Source organism: Amblyraja radiata, chromosome 11, assembly GCF_010909765.2.
Source record: "Amblyraja radiata isolate CabotCenter1 chromosome 11, sAmbRad1.1.pri, whole genome shotgun sequence".
NCBI lineage: Eukaryota > Metazoa > Chordata > Chondrichthyes > Rajiformes > Rajidae > Amblyraja > Amblyraja radiata.
The window spans coordinates 5,682,755-5,699,770 of NC_045966.1; the positions used below are offsets into that span (position 1 = coordinate 5,682,755).

The following is a 17,016-nucleotide window of genomic DNA, read 5'->3' on the forward strand; positions in this document are numbered from 1 at the left end:
AAGTAACGTTCCATTAAGAAGGTGATGAGGATATCCCCATATCCCCTGACTCCACTATCTTCAAGAGCCCTATCTAGCTCTCTCTAGAAAGTATCCAGAGAACCTGCCTCCACCGCCCTCTGAGGCAGAGAATTCCACAGACTCCCAACTCTCTGTGTGAAAAAGTGTTGCTTCGTCTCCGTTCTAAATGGCTTATTCTTATTCTTAAACCCCTTATTCTTATATGTTTGTTTACAGTTTAGTTCATTGTTGCTTGTACCTGCGAGGTACAGTGAAAGGCCTTTGTTGCGTGCTATCCAGTCAGTTGTACAGGGTCTTGGTGAGACCACATCTGGAGTATTGCGTACAGTTTTGGTCTCCAAATCTGAGGAAGGACATTATTGCCACAGAGGGAGTGCAGAGAAGGTTCACCAGACTGATTACTGGGATGTTAGGACTTTCACATGAAGAAAGACTGGATAGACTCGGCTTGTACTCGCTAGAATTTAGGAGATTGAGGGGGGATCTTATAGAAACTTACAAAATTCTTAAGGGGTTGGACAAGCTAGTTGCAGGAAGATTGTTCCTGATGTTGGGGAAGTCCAGGACAAGGGGTCACAGCTTAAGGATAGAGGGGAAATCCTTTAGGACCGAGATGAGAAAAATATTTTTCACACAGAGAGTGGTGAATCTCTGGAACTCTCTGCCACAGAAGGTAGTTGAGGCCAATTCATTGGCTATATTTAAGAGGGAGTTAGATGTGGCCCTTGTAGCTAAAGGGATCAGGGGGTATGGAGAGAAGGCAGGTACGGGATACTGAGTTGGATGATCAGCCATGATCATATTGAATGGCGGTGCAGACTCGAAGGGCCGAATGGCCTACTCCTGCACCTATTTTCTATGTTTCTATGTCAGCGGAAAGACAATACATGCTTACAATGGAACCGTTCACAGTGTACAGATGCATGATGAGGGAATAACGTTTAGTGCAGGGTCCGATCAAGGGTAGTCCGATGAGGTAGATGGTTGTACAGGACCGCTCTCTGGTTGCGATAGGATGGTTCAGTTGCCTGAATGGGAAAGGATATTACAGCAAGCAAGCAAATAGACGAGCAGAAAATTCTCCATCAGATTTTTTAAAATTTATTTCAAATAAATCTGACATCAAATTAGATAACAGAGCTCCAGCAGGGACAATGAGGAGCTTCCATTATCTTGTTCGGTATCAATGGCTCAGTGTTCACTTAGAAAATATGAATACGACATTATATTTACTGAAAATGGAGATTACTGGATCTTGTGCCCTGAACAGTCAAAGTAGTGCAGAAAATGTCAGGGGCACAAAATATTTGTTCTGCTTAGTTTCAATAATATCACAGTATTCAAAAAGAATGCTAAAGCTTTTTTTTTTCTTTTTTTAAATATATATTGAGTTTTTGGTCCCACCACAGACGAATAGTATAAATGTTTCGGTTAAATGTATCGCGATTACACGCCCGCTAAATTCTGTGGTTTTTTTTTTTATAGCGTCATTTATTTGCCTCCATTTGTGAGGTTTCATCCGGATAATTCCACGAAAAGCAGAATCAAGGCATGTTCTTGGTGATTTTAACGATTAACTTGAAACATTTCGGTAGCTGCCTTCAAATCACGCAAGTGATTTATCTTGCTAGAGGGTGTGAGCTATAGGGAGAGGTTGAGCAGGCTGGGTCTCTATTCCTTGGAGCGCAGGAGGATGAGGGGCGATCTTATAGTGGTGTGTAACATCATGAGAGGAATAGTAGATCGGGTAGACGCAGTCTCTTGCCCAGAGTAGGGGAATCGAGGACATAGCTTTAAGGTGAGGAGGGGAAAAGATTTCATATGAATCTGAGGGGTAGCTTTTTCCACACAAAGGGTGGCGGGTGTATGGATCAAGCTGCCAGAGGAGGTAGTTGAGGCTGGGACTATCCCATGGATAGGACAGGTTTGGAAGGATATGGGCAAAACGCAGGCAGGTGGGACTAGTGTGGCTGGGACATGTCGGTCGGTGTTGGGCCGAAGGGCCTGTTTCCACGCTGTATCACTCTGTGACTCTGACATGCTAGTTACTCTACACTTTCCCTACCCAGGCTAGAGGGTGACTAAACAATTCAGAGTGTGGAGAACAATCTGTTCAATTTGTTTCGCCCCCTTGATACGAGTTTACACGCTGGATAAACAGCAATTTCATAGCTCGATTTGGAAAATTCCCTAAATAGCAATTACATCAAATTTCAAAATGCTGACAGATTTAACGCTCTTAAACTAAAGCTTTGCAGAAGCAACAAGCATTCTCCACGAGTTTGTAATTAGATTTGAATAAAAATACTATCTGAACGGAAAAAATGAAGACCATTTCAATTGTTCATGAAAGAAGCACTTGGGGATACACACACACACACCCAACAAAAATGATCAACTATAAAGCAGTTTAGGAAAGAGAGCTTCCAATCCTGAAGAAAAAAACAGGTGTGGGAGATGGTGAGTCTGAAGAAGGGTCCCAACCTGAAACAAAGACATTAGATGGGAATCCCTCCTCACCTGTATCCACCTATTACCTGGTGGGAGATTGCAACCTTCATGTATGGTCCACCCTATTTCGACTAATGCAATCAACCCGACGTACACGAACAAATAGGTGTAGTTTTTCATGCCACTTGATCTCCAACTTTAGGCTGTGCACGCCATACGCAAGAAGACCCTGTCAATCTTGTCATGCCTGTCCTCTCTTCCCTCCCCCAATACAATCAGTCTGAAGACGGCTCCCAACCTGAAATGTCCCCTACCCATGTTCTCCAAAGATGCTGTCTGACCCGCTGAGTTACTCCAGCACTTTGTGTCTTTTTTAGGAAACTGAACCGCAGGTTCCTTCTGCAATACAGGATGAGGAGCTCAATGAAAACTGAGGCAAGCACGCCATGATCACATTGAATGGGCGGTGCTGGCTCGAAGGGCCGAATGGCCTACTCCTGCACCTATTGTCTGTTGTATGCACCTTGCATTGGAACCGATACTATCCTGTCCCACTGCCATTCAATAAGATCATCACTAACCTGTTAGAAATATAGACAATAGGTGCAGGAGTAGGCCATTCGGCCCTTCGAGCCAGCACCGCCATTCAATATGATCATCCAAAATCATTACCCCGTTCCGGATTTTCCCCCCATATCCCTTGATTCCCTTACCCCTAAAAGCTAAATCTAACTCTCTCTTAAAAACATCCAGTGAATTGGCCTCCACTGCCTTCTGTGGCAGAGGATTCCACAGATTCACAACTCTTTGGGTGAAAACGTTTTTCCTCATCTCAGGAATAAGACACAAAATGCTGGAGTAACTCAGCGGGTTAGGCAGCATCACTATGAGAAAGAAGATGGGCGATGTTTCGGGTCGGGACCCGAAATGTCACCCTAATCTTTTTCTCCAGAGATGCTGCCTAACCCGCTGAGTTACTCCAACACGTTGTGTCTATCTTTGGTGTAAATCAGCATCTGCAGTTCTTTGTTTCTACCTGATCCCAGCTCTCCATTCGTTGCCAGTTGTCATAAGAGAATGTTGAAAAATCTAGCAGTAGGTTACGGAAAATGCGTGTAAATGCAAGATTTTGTTTTATATTGACGTCTTACTATCCTGATTGGCTATTCGGGGGACAATTCTGCAAATTGCCATTACTGGCAATAATTGTAAGCAGAATTTATTTGCAGCTAAAAGCAATGTTCGCAGCTAAAAGCAACCTGACCTCTGGTGCTATCTGTACGGAGTTTGAACTGTGACCACGTGGGTTTTCTCCGGGTGCTCCGGTTTCCTCCCACACTACAAAGACGTGCAGGTTTGTAGGTTAATTGGCTTCTGTAAATTGTCCCTAGTGTGTAGGATAGAACTCGTCTGCAGGTGATCGATGGTCAGTGCGGACTCGGTGGGCCGAAGGGCCTGTTTCAATGCTGTATCTCTAAACTAAACAAATAGGTGCCAGTACCTAAGGGGTTGGACAGGCTAGATGCAGGAAGATTGTTCCCGATGTTGGGGAAGTCCAGGACAAGGGGTCACAGCTTAAGGATAGAGGGGAAATCCTTTAGGACCGAGATGAGGCAAACTTTTTTCACACAGAGAGTGGTGAATCTCTGGAACTCTCTGCCGCAGAGGGTAGTTGAGGCCAGTTCATTGGCTATATTTAAGAGGGAGTTAGATGTGGCCCTTGTGGCTAAAGGGATCAGGGGGTATGGAGAGAAGGCAGGTACGGGATACTGAGTTGGATGATCAGCCATGATCATATTGAATGGCGGTGCAGGCTTGAAGGGCCGAATGGCCTACTCCTGCACCTATTTTCTATGTTTCTATGTTACCCATATCAATTGAATATTAAGCTATGCTTACAAATATTTTTTCCATCAATAAATATTGGGGACACTTTAATTTGTAATATAATAACTCAAGCTCTTAAGACTGAAATTTTCTAATTCATTCATTTACATTATCCACTAGCCAAGCACAATTAATAAGCACTAGACCAAGTGGGGACCCATTGGGCCCCGTCCCCTCAATGCAATATTCCACCACTCACCCATAGCCCCCAACTGCGCAGGGGCGGGAACTGCAGATGTCGGCTAACAGCTCTGCCCAAGTCTGCAAGAAATAGCGGAGAAATGTGTAGGAAGGAACAGCAGATGCTGGTTTAAACGAAAGATAAGACACAAAAAGCTGGAGTAACTCAGCGGTACAGGCAGGATCTCTGGGTCGGGACCCTTCTTCAGACTGAAAACTAACCTGCAGTTCCTTGTTTCTACATAGAACAGAACAGCACCAGATCGGGCCCTTCGGCCCACAATGTTTGTGCGGACGTACGTGTGGCTTTAGAGGTACCACTGCACCCGTACTCTCACCAAAATAGCACCGGCTAAAAATTATTTAACAGATTTCTTTCCCCCCCCCCTAGATTTTTGCTGAATAGTATTTTAATGAAAGCTTATGACTTCTGATTGAATATTGTGCAATGTTCCAGAACATTTCTGAAACCTTATTGCCAAGGTAAGAATTGCACGTTTTATTACCAGATCATTTTCAAAGCGATCTGATTGTATTTTTCAATGTATATAGAATTGAAGACTTGCCACATGTTTATACAGGACTTCAAGTTCACAGTTCATAATACCATTTGCCTCTAGCACGAGGGGTCAGAGGGTGGTGAATGTGGAATCCATTGCCACAAGAGGCTGTGGAGGCCGACAATGGATATTTTTAAGGCAGAGATAGATTCTTGATTAGTACAGGCGTCGGATGTTATGGGGAGAAGGCAGGAGAATGGGGTTAGGAGGGAGATATAGACCAGCCATGATTGAATGGGGGAAGTCGACTTGATGGGCCGAATGGCCTAATTCTGCTCGTCTGTGTCTGGCTGTCTATATGTTTGTCTGTGTACAGTCATACTCACCAATGTAGCCAAATGATGAACCACCTCCACTTGTGTTACCAAAAGAGAGCGTTCAACGCAGACAGAATGAAGAACATGTTCTGCAGTTATTGGCCACCAGATGGAGCTAGCACCCTTTATCCTGTTAAAACAACAGTAGCAAAATCTACCAAAAAAGACACAGAGTGCTGGAGTAACTCAGCGGGTCAGGCAGCATCTGTGGAGAACATGGATAGGTGACGTTTCACAGAGTGCTGGAGTAACTTGGCGGGTCAGGCAGCATCTCTGGAGAACGTGGATAGGTGATGTTTCACAGAGTGCTGAAGTAACTCAGCGGGTCAGGCAGCATCTGTGGAGAACATGGATAGGTGACGTTTCACAGAGTGCTGGAGTAACTCAGCGGGTCAGGCAGCATCTGTGGAGAACATGGATAGGTGACGTTTCACAGAGTGCTGGAGTAACTCAGCGGGTCAGGCAGCATCTGTGGAGAACGTGGATAGGTGACGTTTTGGATCGTTACCTTTCTACAGACTAAAACATCACCTATCAAGGATCCCTACCCAAAAGGTCACCTATCCATGTTCTAACATAGAAACATAGACAATAAGTACAGGAGTAGGCCATTTGGCCCTTCGAGCCAGCACCGCCATTCATTGTGATCATGGCTGATCAGCCCCAATCAGTACCCCGTTCCTGCCTTCTCCCCATATCCCTTGATTCCACTAGCCACTAGGGCTCTATCTAACTCTCTTTTAAATTCATCCAGTGAATTGGCCTCCACTGCCTTCTGCGGCAGAGAATTCCACAAATTCACAACTCTCTGGGTGAAAACGTTTTTTTCTCATCTCAGTTTTAAATGGCCTCCCCTTTATTCTTAAACTGTGGCCCCTGGTTCTGGACTCCCCCAACATTGGGAGCATTTTTCCTGCATTTAGCTTGTCCGGTCCTTTTATAATTTAATGTTCCCCTTTCATCCTTCTAAATTCCAGTGAAAACAAGCCCAGTCTTTCCAATCTTTCCTCATATGACAGTCCCGCCATCCCGGGGATTAACCTGGTGAACCTACGCTGCACTGCCTCAATAGCAAGGATATCCTTCCTCAAATTAGGAGACCAAAACTGCACACAATACTCCAGATGTGGTCTCACCAGGGCCCCGTACAACTGCAGAAGGACCTCTCGAGATGCTGCCTGACGCACTCCAGCACTTTGTGTCTTTTTTTTTGTAAACCAGCACCTGCAGTTCCTTGCACCTCCAGTAGCAACAACCAAATTGCTGGAGAAACTCAGCGGGTTCAACAGCAAATGGCAGGAGGAGGAAATGTTGATGTTCTGGGTTGTGACCTGACATTGGTCCATACGGGATCACAACCTGATACATCGTCAATCCATAGACACAAAGTGCTGGAGTAACTCAGCGGGACAGGCAGCATCTCTGGAGAGAAGGAATGGGTGACGTTTCAGACTGAAGAAGGGTCTCGACCCGAAACATCACCCATTCCTTCTCTCCAGAGATGCTGCCTGTCCCGCTGAGTTACTCCAGCTTTTTGCGCCTATCTTCGGTTTAAACCAGCATCTGCAGTTCCTTCCGCCACATCATGAATCTGTCTCTTTACCCACCCCCCACCCCCGCGAGCAGCTGCCGCTTGAGAGACACTGTCTGACCCACTGAGTTCCTCCAGCACTTTACTTCTTATTCCTAGTTTCAGAACCTGCAGTTCCTTGTCTCCATGGTTTAACGGTGAGGTTTGTCCAACTGGTACAGCAGCAACACACAGTCTGGGCATCACAAATGCAGTTGTTTGCATTCAAACCCAGCCCTTAACTTACAAAATTATTAAGGGGTTGGACAGGCTAGATGCAGGAAGATTATTCCCGATGTTGGGGAAGTCCAGAAGTAGGGGTCACAGTTTAAGGATAAGAGGGAAGTATTTTAGGACCGAGATGAGAAAATCATTTTTTACACAGAGAGTGGCGAATCACTGGAATTCTCTGCCACAGAAGGTAGTTGAGGCCAGTTCATTGGCTATATTTAAGAGGGAGTTAGATGTGGCCCTTGTGGCTAAAGGGATCAGGGGGTATGGAGAGAAGGCAGGTACAGGATACCGAGTTGGATGATCAGCCATGATCATATTGAATGGCGGTGCAGGCTCGAAGGGCCGAATGGCCTACTCCTGCACCTATTTTCTATGTTTCTATGTTTCACAATTGCTCACCATATTGAAGTAATCATTGCAAGTTTAACTTTAGATATAAAACATCTTTATGGAAGCTCTTAAACTGTTCTTTGACACACGGGGACCTTAAAGCTATAAATATTTAAAACTTCAAATGAATGTACACTCGTGGTGTTACTGGTAAATGGTTCTGTTTCCAAAATACTTTTTCATTTAGAACTAGATTACTTGGGACAAACATTTTATACCCTGTTTTTTTTTTTCCCCCAGGTACTCTCACACTGTTACATATAGGAAGTCATGCTATATTATAGTCTTTTATACATTTCTTAAGGCAGGAGGTGGCGAATCTGTGGAATTCATTGCCACAAGCAGCTGTGGAGGCCAACATTGGTATTTTTAAGGCGGAGATGAACGGTCTCGGTTAGTTTAAGGCAGAGATAGATAGATTCCTGATTAGTACGGGTTGGCAGGGGTTATGGGTAGAAGGCAGGAGAATGAGGTTAGGAGGGGGGTAGAGATAGGTCAGCCATGATTGAATGGCAGAGTAGACTTGATGGGCCGAACAGCCCAATTCTACTCCTAAATCGCATATAATTTATGCGATTTAAAAACATTGTGCTGGTCTTTAGAGATTTGTAATAACCAGCCTCCGAGTGCAGAAAGTGAAAGGGGGGGGGGATGAATGTTGTGTGATGCGGACCACTATTAGTTGCGACTAGACCAAGCGCGGACCCGTTGGGCCCCACGTCCCCAACGCTATATTCCACCACTGGCGAGTCAAAATGGCGGTGGGGTGGAGACTCCTGTGACATTGATTGCGCCTGGAGGGGCTCGTCAAATCTCTCACACGTTTCCTAATCGTGAGGAACTGGTAATGAGTTGTCCTTCAGTTGCCTCCTTGTGCAAAAATAAACATTAGACCAAAAGCTGTTCACAACCAAAGTGCAAATACCCCTTTCACACGAAAGTTTGATGTCCTTGTCGTTCAGGTGAATACATGCAGGGAATATTCTGAGGTGTTCTAGGCATGAAGTGCTGGAGCAACTCCGTGGGTCGGAGAGGCGATGTTTCGGGTTGGGATCCAAAACGTTGTGCATTCCCTCCGCAGATGCTGCCTGACCCGCTGAGTTCCTCCAGCACTTTTTGTATTTGATACAAGATTCCAGCATCTGCTCTCCCGACTCCATTCTGAAGTGGGCTCTTGTCCGTGGGAATGGATATCGGCTGATACACTGCATAATACATGCTTCCCACCTGCTTTGTAGGCAGGGGGCCAGGCAGAAAACGATCAGGCGACAGGTTCCACTGCTTGCTCATTGCCACCCCTGATGTTTTGAATGTCATTGAGCCGACCATTTTCACTGCAGGGCGAGTTATTCCATCCATGCAAGTCGTACAAACATGACCCATTAAGGCTGCATTATTATTATTCAGCTCAAAGGTGGGATCTCAGTTTAGTTTATGGTCACGTGTGCTGAGGTACAGTGAAAAGCTTTTGTTACGTGCTGACCAGACAGCGGAAAGACAACGGGGGCCGTCAGGGTGGCGCGGCGGTAGAGTTGTTGCTTTACAGCGAGTGCAGCGCCGGAGACCCGGGTTCGATCCCGACCACGGGTGCTGTCTGTACGGAGTTTGTCCGTCCTCCCCTGTGGGTTTTCGCCGAGATCTTCTGTTTCCTCCCACACTCCAAAGACGTACGGGTTTGTAGGTTAATTGGCTTGGTGTAAATGTTTTTAAAAATTGTGGGTCTAGGATACGGTTAATGCGCGGGGATCGCTGGTCGGCGCGGACCCGGTGGGTCGAAAGGGCCTGTTTCCGCGCTGAATCTCTAAACTAACATACATGATTACAATTGAGCCATTTGCAGCAAGCGGGTATACGATAAGGGAATAACGTTGAGTGAAGAAATGTTGCTGTAGGAGTAGATGTTGAAGAGTGTGGGGCGATTGTAATATGTGATCGTAGATCTGCTTCTGTGACCAGCAAGGATATGGTCGCTTGCGTTGGGCCCCAGCAATTGGGCATGCAACAATATGTCAGCAACAACAGCTATTCACTGTACCTCGGTACACGTGACAATACACTAAACTCAACTGATCAACTAAACTGGACTTTGCTACTAAGGAATTTTTAATTTCCAAACAGTCTAAATGTGGAGAGGTTAGGTTTGAGTATAGCTTTGTGAAAGAATGGATCGACTGGGCTTGTATTCACTGGAATTAAGAAGGATGAGAGGGAGATCTTTATGGAAACATATAAAATTCTTCAGGGATTGGACAGGCTAGGTGCAGGTAACATATTTCGCATGTTTGGGGGAGTCCAGAACCAGGGGTGGGGGGGGGGGGTCACAGTTTAAGAATAGGACTGAAGGGGCTGTCCCACTGTACGAGGTAATTCAAGAGTTCTCCCGAGTTTCCCCTGACTCGAACTCGGAGAATTACGGTAATGGCCGCTCGTAGGTACTCGGGGCTCTCGTGGACATTTTTCCCGAGTTACCGCGTTTTCTGAGTACCTGCCGTTAGCGTTACGAGCCGCTACGAGACGTCCATGAGCTCCGACGTACCCGCTACGTGCATTCTATGTACTTACCACGAGTTTGTTTTGGGGTTTTTTAACTCGGGAGAGCTCTTGAATTACCTCGTACAGTGGGACAGCCCCTTTAGATGAGGAAAAACGTTTTCACCCAGAGAGTTGTGAATCTGTGGAATTCTCTGCCACAGAAGGCAGTGGAGGCCAATTGACTGGATGTTTTCAGGAGCGAGTTAGATAGAGCTCTTAGGGCTAATGGAATCAAGGGATGTGGGGAGAAAGCAGGAATGGGATGCTGGTTCTGGATGATCAGCCATGATCACATTGAATGGCGGCGCTGGCTCGAAGGGCCGAATGGCCTACTCCTGCACCTATTGTCTATGTTTGGTCACCAAGTGCATTCAGCTGACCTCTGTACCTAACCAGACCACATTGACTTGCATTGTCCAGCTGCTACTCTCTCCACACGCCATCCACGGGCTGCAGTGATGGACAGGGTGAAGGGATGTCCATCCGCTGCGGGCCAGCTCTGCACGGATCGACACCCTTGCCGTCGCCGTTCCCCGCCGCGAGAGCCTCTCCGGAGCGACGAGGCGTCACGTGCGCGCCGGTGGCGTACGTGTCTTTGGCTTTGACCGGGGCTGCGCTGTTGCCGGCACCGGCTCGTCGACGGGTCAGCGGCTTGGCGGTGGCGAGCAGGTCGGACTTTGGGTCGCGTTGGGCAGAATAACACAACCTTCCTCGCGGTTGTCGCTCGATGACCGAGGCAGCGGGGTCAAAGATGTAGAGGGCGTTGGGGTCCCAGGACAGGGCCGGAGGCAACGCTTGCTGTTCCACCACGCTTTTACAGTAGATTAAATCCGAGCTGTGAATCTGAAAGAGAAAGTACCTCATCCATATCTTGACAACAGACAATAGAGGTAGAGTCGCTGCCTCACAGCGCCAGAGACCCAGGTTCGACCCCGACTACGGGTGCTGTCTGTACGGAGTTTGCACGTTCTCCCCGTGACCTGCGTGGGGTTTCTCCGAGATCTTCGGTTTCCTCCCACACTCCAAAGACGTGCAGGTTTGTTGGCTTGGTGTGTAAGTGTAAATTGACCCTAGTGTGTGTAGGATAGTGTTTAGTGCGCGGGGATCGCTGGTCGGCGCGGACCCACAAGTTCACAAGTTATCGGAGTAGAATTAGGCCGGGGGATGTAGAATTGGACTCGGTGGGCCGAAGGGCCTGTTTCTGTGCTGTTTCTCAAAACTGAACCCAATGAGATGAAGACTCCCTCTCCCTCCCCCCTCTCTCCCTCCCCCCTCTCTCCCTCCCCCCTCTCTCCCTCCCCCCTCTTCTCCCCCTCCCCCCTCTTCTCCCCCCCCCTCTCTGCCCCCCCTCTCTGCCCCCCCCCTCTCTGCCCCCCCCCCTCTCTGCCCCCCCCCTCTCTGCTCCCCCCCCTCTCTGCCACCCCCCCCTCTCTGCCCCCCCCTCTCTGCCCCCCCCTTCTCTGCCCCCCCCCCCCTCTCTGCCCCCCCCCCCTCTCTGCCCCCCCTCTCTCTGCACCCCCCCCTCAGCCCCCCCCCCATTCTGCCCATCAAGTCTACTCCGCCAGTCAAGCATGGCTGATCTATCTCTCCCTCCTAACCCCATTTTCCTGCCAATCAGAGGGTGGTGAGTCTGTGGAATTTTCTGCCTCGGAGGGTGGTGGAGGCCGGTTCTCTGGATACTTTCAAGAGAGAGTTAGATGGGGCTCTTGAAGATAGCGGAGACAGGGGATATGGGGAGAAGGCAGGAACGGGGTACTGATTGTGAATGATCAGCCATGATCACATTGAATGGTGGTGCTGGCTCAAAGGGCCGAATGGCCTACTCCTGCACGTATTGTCTATTGTCTCTCAACCCCATTCTCCTGCCGTCTCCCCATAGCCCCTGACACCCGCACTAAACAAGAATCTATCTATCTCTGCCTTAAAAATATCCACTGACTTGAGGCCTCCACAGCCGTCTGTGACAGCGAATTCCACAGATTCACCACCCTCTGACTGAAGAAATTCCTCCTCATCTCCTTCCACAAGGAGCTTCCTTTAATTCTGAGGCTATGACCCCTGGTGCTAGATTCCCACTCTCCCTTCCTCGCCCCTACAACTATCAGAGGGAGGGTCCCAACCCCAAATAGCCCAGTCCATTTCCCCCTTCTCAGACGCTGCCCGACCCTCCATGATCCCCTCCTGTTGTGGATGGGTGACTTGTCCAAGCCTGCATGGATTGGATGTGGAGAGGATTTTTCCACTAGTGGGAGAGTCTAGGACCAGAGGTCATAGCCACAGAATTAAAGGATGTTCCTTTAGGAAGATGAGGAGGTATTTATTTTAGTCAGAGGGTGGTGAATCTGTGGAATTCATTGCCATTTAGAAGGCTGTGGAGACCAAGTCAATGGATATTTTTAAGGCAGAGATAGATCTTGATTAGTACAGGTGTCAGGGGTTATGGGGAGAAGGCAGGAGAATGGGGTTGAGAGACAATAGGTGCAGGAGTAGGCCATTCGGCCCTTCAAGTCAGCACCGCCATTCAATGTGATCATGGCTGATCATCCCCAATCAGTACCCCGTTCCTGCCTTCTCCCCATATCCCCTGACTCCGCTATCTTCAAGAGCCCTATCTAGCTCGCTCTTGAAAGTATCCAGAGAACCGGCCTCCACCGCCCTCTGATGCAGAGAATTCCACAGACTCACAACTCTCTGTGTGAAAGTAGAAGAGATAGATCAGCCGTGATTGAATGGCGGAGTAGACTCGATGGGCGGAATGGCCTCAATCTGCTCCTATCACTTATGACTTTATAACCTTTTAATGGAGCGTCCTTTTATTCTGAGGCTACGACCTCTGGTCCTAGACTCTCCCTTCCACCCCCTCCTACCCCTATCGGAGGGAGGGTCCCGACCCTGAACGTCGCCCGTCCATTCCCCCCCCTCGCTCCTCAGACGCTGCCCGACCCTCTGTGCACTCTGTGCTTGGCTGTGGATGTTGTCGAGAGTGGCTACTCCTACCTGTGTTCTCTCCAGCAGGGTGGCAGTGACGGTAAACCAATCGGGGGTAAGTCTCTCCACCTCCAAGCTGATGATGGCCAAGGCCAGCGTGGAGCCGCTGAACTGCAGCAACTGGTGGCAGGCGGTGCAGTGTTGCAGCTGCCTGGTCAAGAGTGCGGCGTGGAGAGAGGGCTTCATCTGAGGCCAGCGGTCAAGGAGATGGGGCTGGCCGGACATCACCATGGCATGGAACTGGAACGATGGAAACCAAGGTTTAGGTTCGTCCCTGGGCACCGATACTACAAACAGCCTGAATTTGTCACCAACCCCCCCCCTCCCCACCCGGGCACCTGCAAGACAAATCTAACCAGGTTTATACCCAAGTATCCCTTGAGCGCGGAGGACCGCAACCAAACGACGTCTGTGGTCTCGAGACCAATCTGCGGAAATTTGAGTCCCCTGCCGATGGGAACCTCCAGTATCCAACGCCAGAAGGGGTTGCAACGAATGATGGGGCGCCCGTGAGATGGCGGCGAGGCAGGCGTGGGCGGGGAGCAGCGCGCGGCGGGGATCTGAAGGAATGTTGGAGCAGTGTTATTCATTCACGAAGGCTAGCGAGTGGCACTAAAGGAACGGGAAGAGAACGACCCCCCCCCTCCGCAAAAGGCAAGGTCTGGCCTCGCAAGAGAAGTCGGCAAGATGAAGGCGGAAAGGAGAAGATGGATGGTGGAGGTTCCAACACGTCCGTGCCCGTTGAATCACCGCGTCTCGGTACACGTGACAATAAACTAAGCCGAATCATTACAAAACCACCTGATCCAGGTGTCCAAAATAAAAAAGATGAGATGGTTAAAATTGCACAAAGCCGTGCTGTTTCCAGTGAGTCTGTGGTGGCTGCGTTATACTGTCCAGTGCATGTGCACGAGTTACGCCCCGACCCCTCCTTCCCAGCGCCTCTGCAGACCGTTAACAGACGACCACCGCATGAGTTTGCAGCCGCAAGTGTCGTGGCGGTGAAACCGTCAGCGTGCTAAAGCGTCCGTAGAACCCAGTTTCCGTGTTGCAACCGCGTCAGCTTGACGGGTTCAGGTGGCGAATATTGCCAAGTCTTTATTTAGAAATGTCCATGTCCCCCCCCATCCCGTGTCTCAGTCTAAATGTCTCTCGGTCACAAACAAACGTGCGTCTCTGCGATGGGAGACGCTGGCTGGTGGATGCTTACTTACTATGTTCAAGAAGTCTGCCCCCGTGGCCGTGAATAGTTCCCACTGCAGCTTATCGAGAATGATCTTTTCCATCCTCACCACCTCACTGCTGGTACAACCGCTGCCACTCTTCACCACGAGGTCCTTCACTCGCAGAGTCACCTGCGAAGCGATTTAATGAATAAGTTTAACCAACGCCTGCAGTTCCTTCTCTCGGTCTGAAGACACCGAAACGTCACCTATTCCTTCTCTCCGGAGATGCTGCCTGACCCGCTGAGTTACTCCAGCAATTCGTGACTTATCTTCGGTATAAACCGGCATCTGCAGTTCCTTCCTGCACAATAAATAAGTGCCAATGCTCTGTGTGTTTTTGTAAATCTTCTTATGTTCAGTAAAGTTTTAAAGATGTGGTGATTGTGCTTTGGGCTAAATATTGACACGTGTACTGAGGTACAGTGAGATGCTTTAGGGCGCGTACAGTGTGGACACAGGGCCTTTGGCCAAGCTTGCCCACACCGACCAACAGGGTCCGAGTGCCACCTGTCGGCTTTTGGACAATAGACAATAGGTGCAGGAGTAGGCCATTCGGCCCTTCGAGCCAGCATCGCCATTCAATGTGATCATGGCTGATCATCCCCAATCAGTACCCCGTTCATGCCTTCTCCCCATATCCCCTGACTTCGTTATTTTTAAGAGCCCTATCTAGCTCTCTCTTGAAAGTATCCAGAGAACCGGCCTCCACCGCCCTCTGAGGCAGAGAATTCCACAGATTCACAACTCTCTGTGAGAAAAAGTGTTTCCTCGTCACCGTTCAAAATGGTTTACCCCTTATTCTTAAACTGTGGCCCCTGGTTCTGGATTCCCCCAACATCGGGAACATGTTTCCTGCCTCTAGCGTGTCCAAACCCTTAATAATCTTATATGTTTCAATGAGATACCCTCTCATCCTTCTAAACTCCAGAGTGTACAAGCCCAGCCGCTCCATTCTCTCAGCATATGACAGTCCCGCCATCCCGGGAATTAATCTTGTAAACCTACGCTGCACTCCCTTTTGGCCTATATCCCCCTAAACTTGTCCCATCCATGTACCATAAATGTTTCTTAAACGTTGCGATAGTCCCTGCCTCAACTACCTCCTCCGGCAGCTCGTTCCATACACCCATCACCCTCTGTGCGAAGGTGGACAAAAATGCCAGAGAGGCAGCATCTATGGAGCGAAGGAATAGGTGACGTTTCGGGTCGAGAACCTTATTCAGACGGGTCTGTCGACCCGAAACGTCACCTATTTCCTTCGTTCCATAGATGCTGCCTCACCCGCTGTGTTTCTCAAGAATTTTTGTCTACCTTCGATTTTTCCAGCATCTGCAGTTCAAAAAGTGTTTCCTTGTCTCCGTTCTAAATGGCTTACTCCTTATTCTTAAACTGTGGCCCTTGGTTCTGGACTCCCCCAACATCGGGAACATGTTTCCTGCCTCTATCGTGTCCAAACCCTTAACAATCTTATATGTTTCAATAAGATATCCTCTCATCCTTCTAAACTCCAGAGTGTACAAGCCCAGCTGTTCCATTCTCTCAGCATATGACAGTCCCGCCATCCCAGGAATTATCCTTGTAAACCTACGCTGCACTCCCTCAATAGCAAGAATGTCCTTCCTCAAATTAGGGGACCAAAACTGCACACAATACTCCAGTTGTGGTCTCACAAAGGCCCTGTACAACTGCAGAAGGACCTCTTTGCTCCTATACTCGACTCCTCTTGTTATGAAGGCCAACATGCCATTCGCTTTCTTCACTGCCTGCTGTACCTGCATGCTTACTTTCATAGACTGATGTACAAGGACCCCCAGATCCCGTTGTACTTCCCCTTTTCCCAGGGAGTGGGGCATTGTACAATTAGGGCATTTTCCAGCAGCATGAAATGGCAAATCAACCTTCAACAAACTTATCAATGACGACACGGACAAAGGAACAACAAACCTCATCTTCCTCGTTGATCTTGGCTGCGATGAACAAGCTGGAAATGGCGATGCAGCGGAGGTACTTGGGTTGTGCCTGCACAAATCACATGTTCAAAGGTTGATTTCATTCAGTAAAGACCAGTACCATTTTTTTTTCATTTACTAAAGAATCTGATTTAATTCAATAAAGACCAGTACCATTTTTTTTCCATTTACTAAAGAACCTGATGCACATAAAGAAATTGTTGATAAATAGAAATAATAAAGCAACGTAGAAAATAAAGAATCAGTTTTAATTAAAAAAAATAAAGCAATGTAAAAAAAAAAGGAAAAATCTAGCCCTATGAACAAGTTGCATTGTTCAGTGAAGCTGTGGTTAATACTGTGTGTTGATGATACATCCTAGCTCCACACACACACACTCACATGGACACACACTCACACACTCACACACGGACACACACACACACATGGACACACACTCACACACGGACACACACACACATGGACACACACTCACACACGGACACACACACACACACACACACACTCACACACGGACACACACACGCTCACACACACACACACACACACGCTTGCACACACACGGACACACACACACATGGACACACGCTCACACACACGCTCACACGCTTGCACACACACATACACACACGGACACACACACACTCACACACATGGACACACGCTCACACACACACGCTCACACACACA

The 17,016-nt window shown here is 48.4% G+C and overlaps 1 protein-coding gene across 1 annotated transcript in view; it reads left to right on the top strand.

Moving 5' to 3' along the window:
• The window catches only part of septin8 (septin 8), a 56,100-nt gene extending 42,018 nt beyond the window's left edge, over nt 1-14,082 (top strand). Inside the window, exon 9 of the mRNA XM_033029226.1 lies at nt 13,155-14,082. Coding sequence (XP_032885117.1) covers nt 13,155-13,320 — 166 coding nt within the window. The 3' untranslated portion in view covers nt 13,321-14,082. The remainder of the gene's footprint in view (nt 1-13,154) is intronic.
• Nucleotides 14,083-17,016: the final 2,934 nt, after the last annotated feature.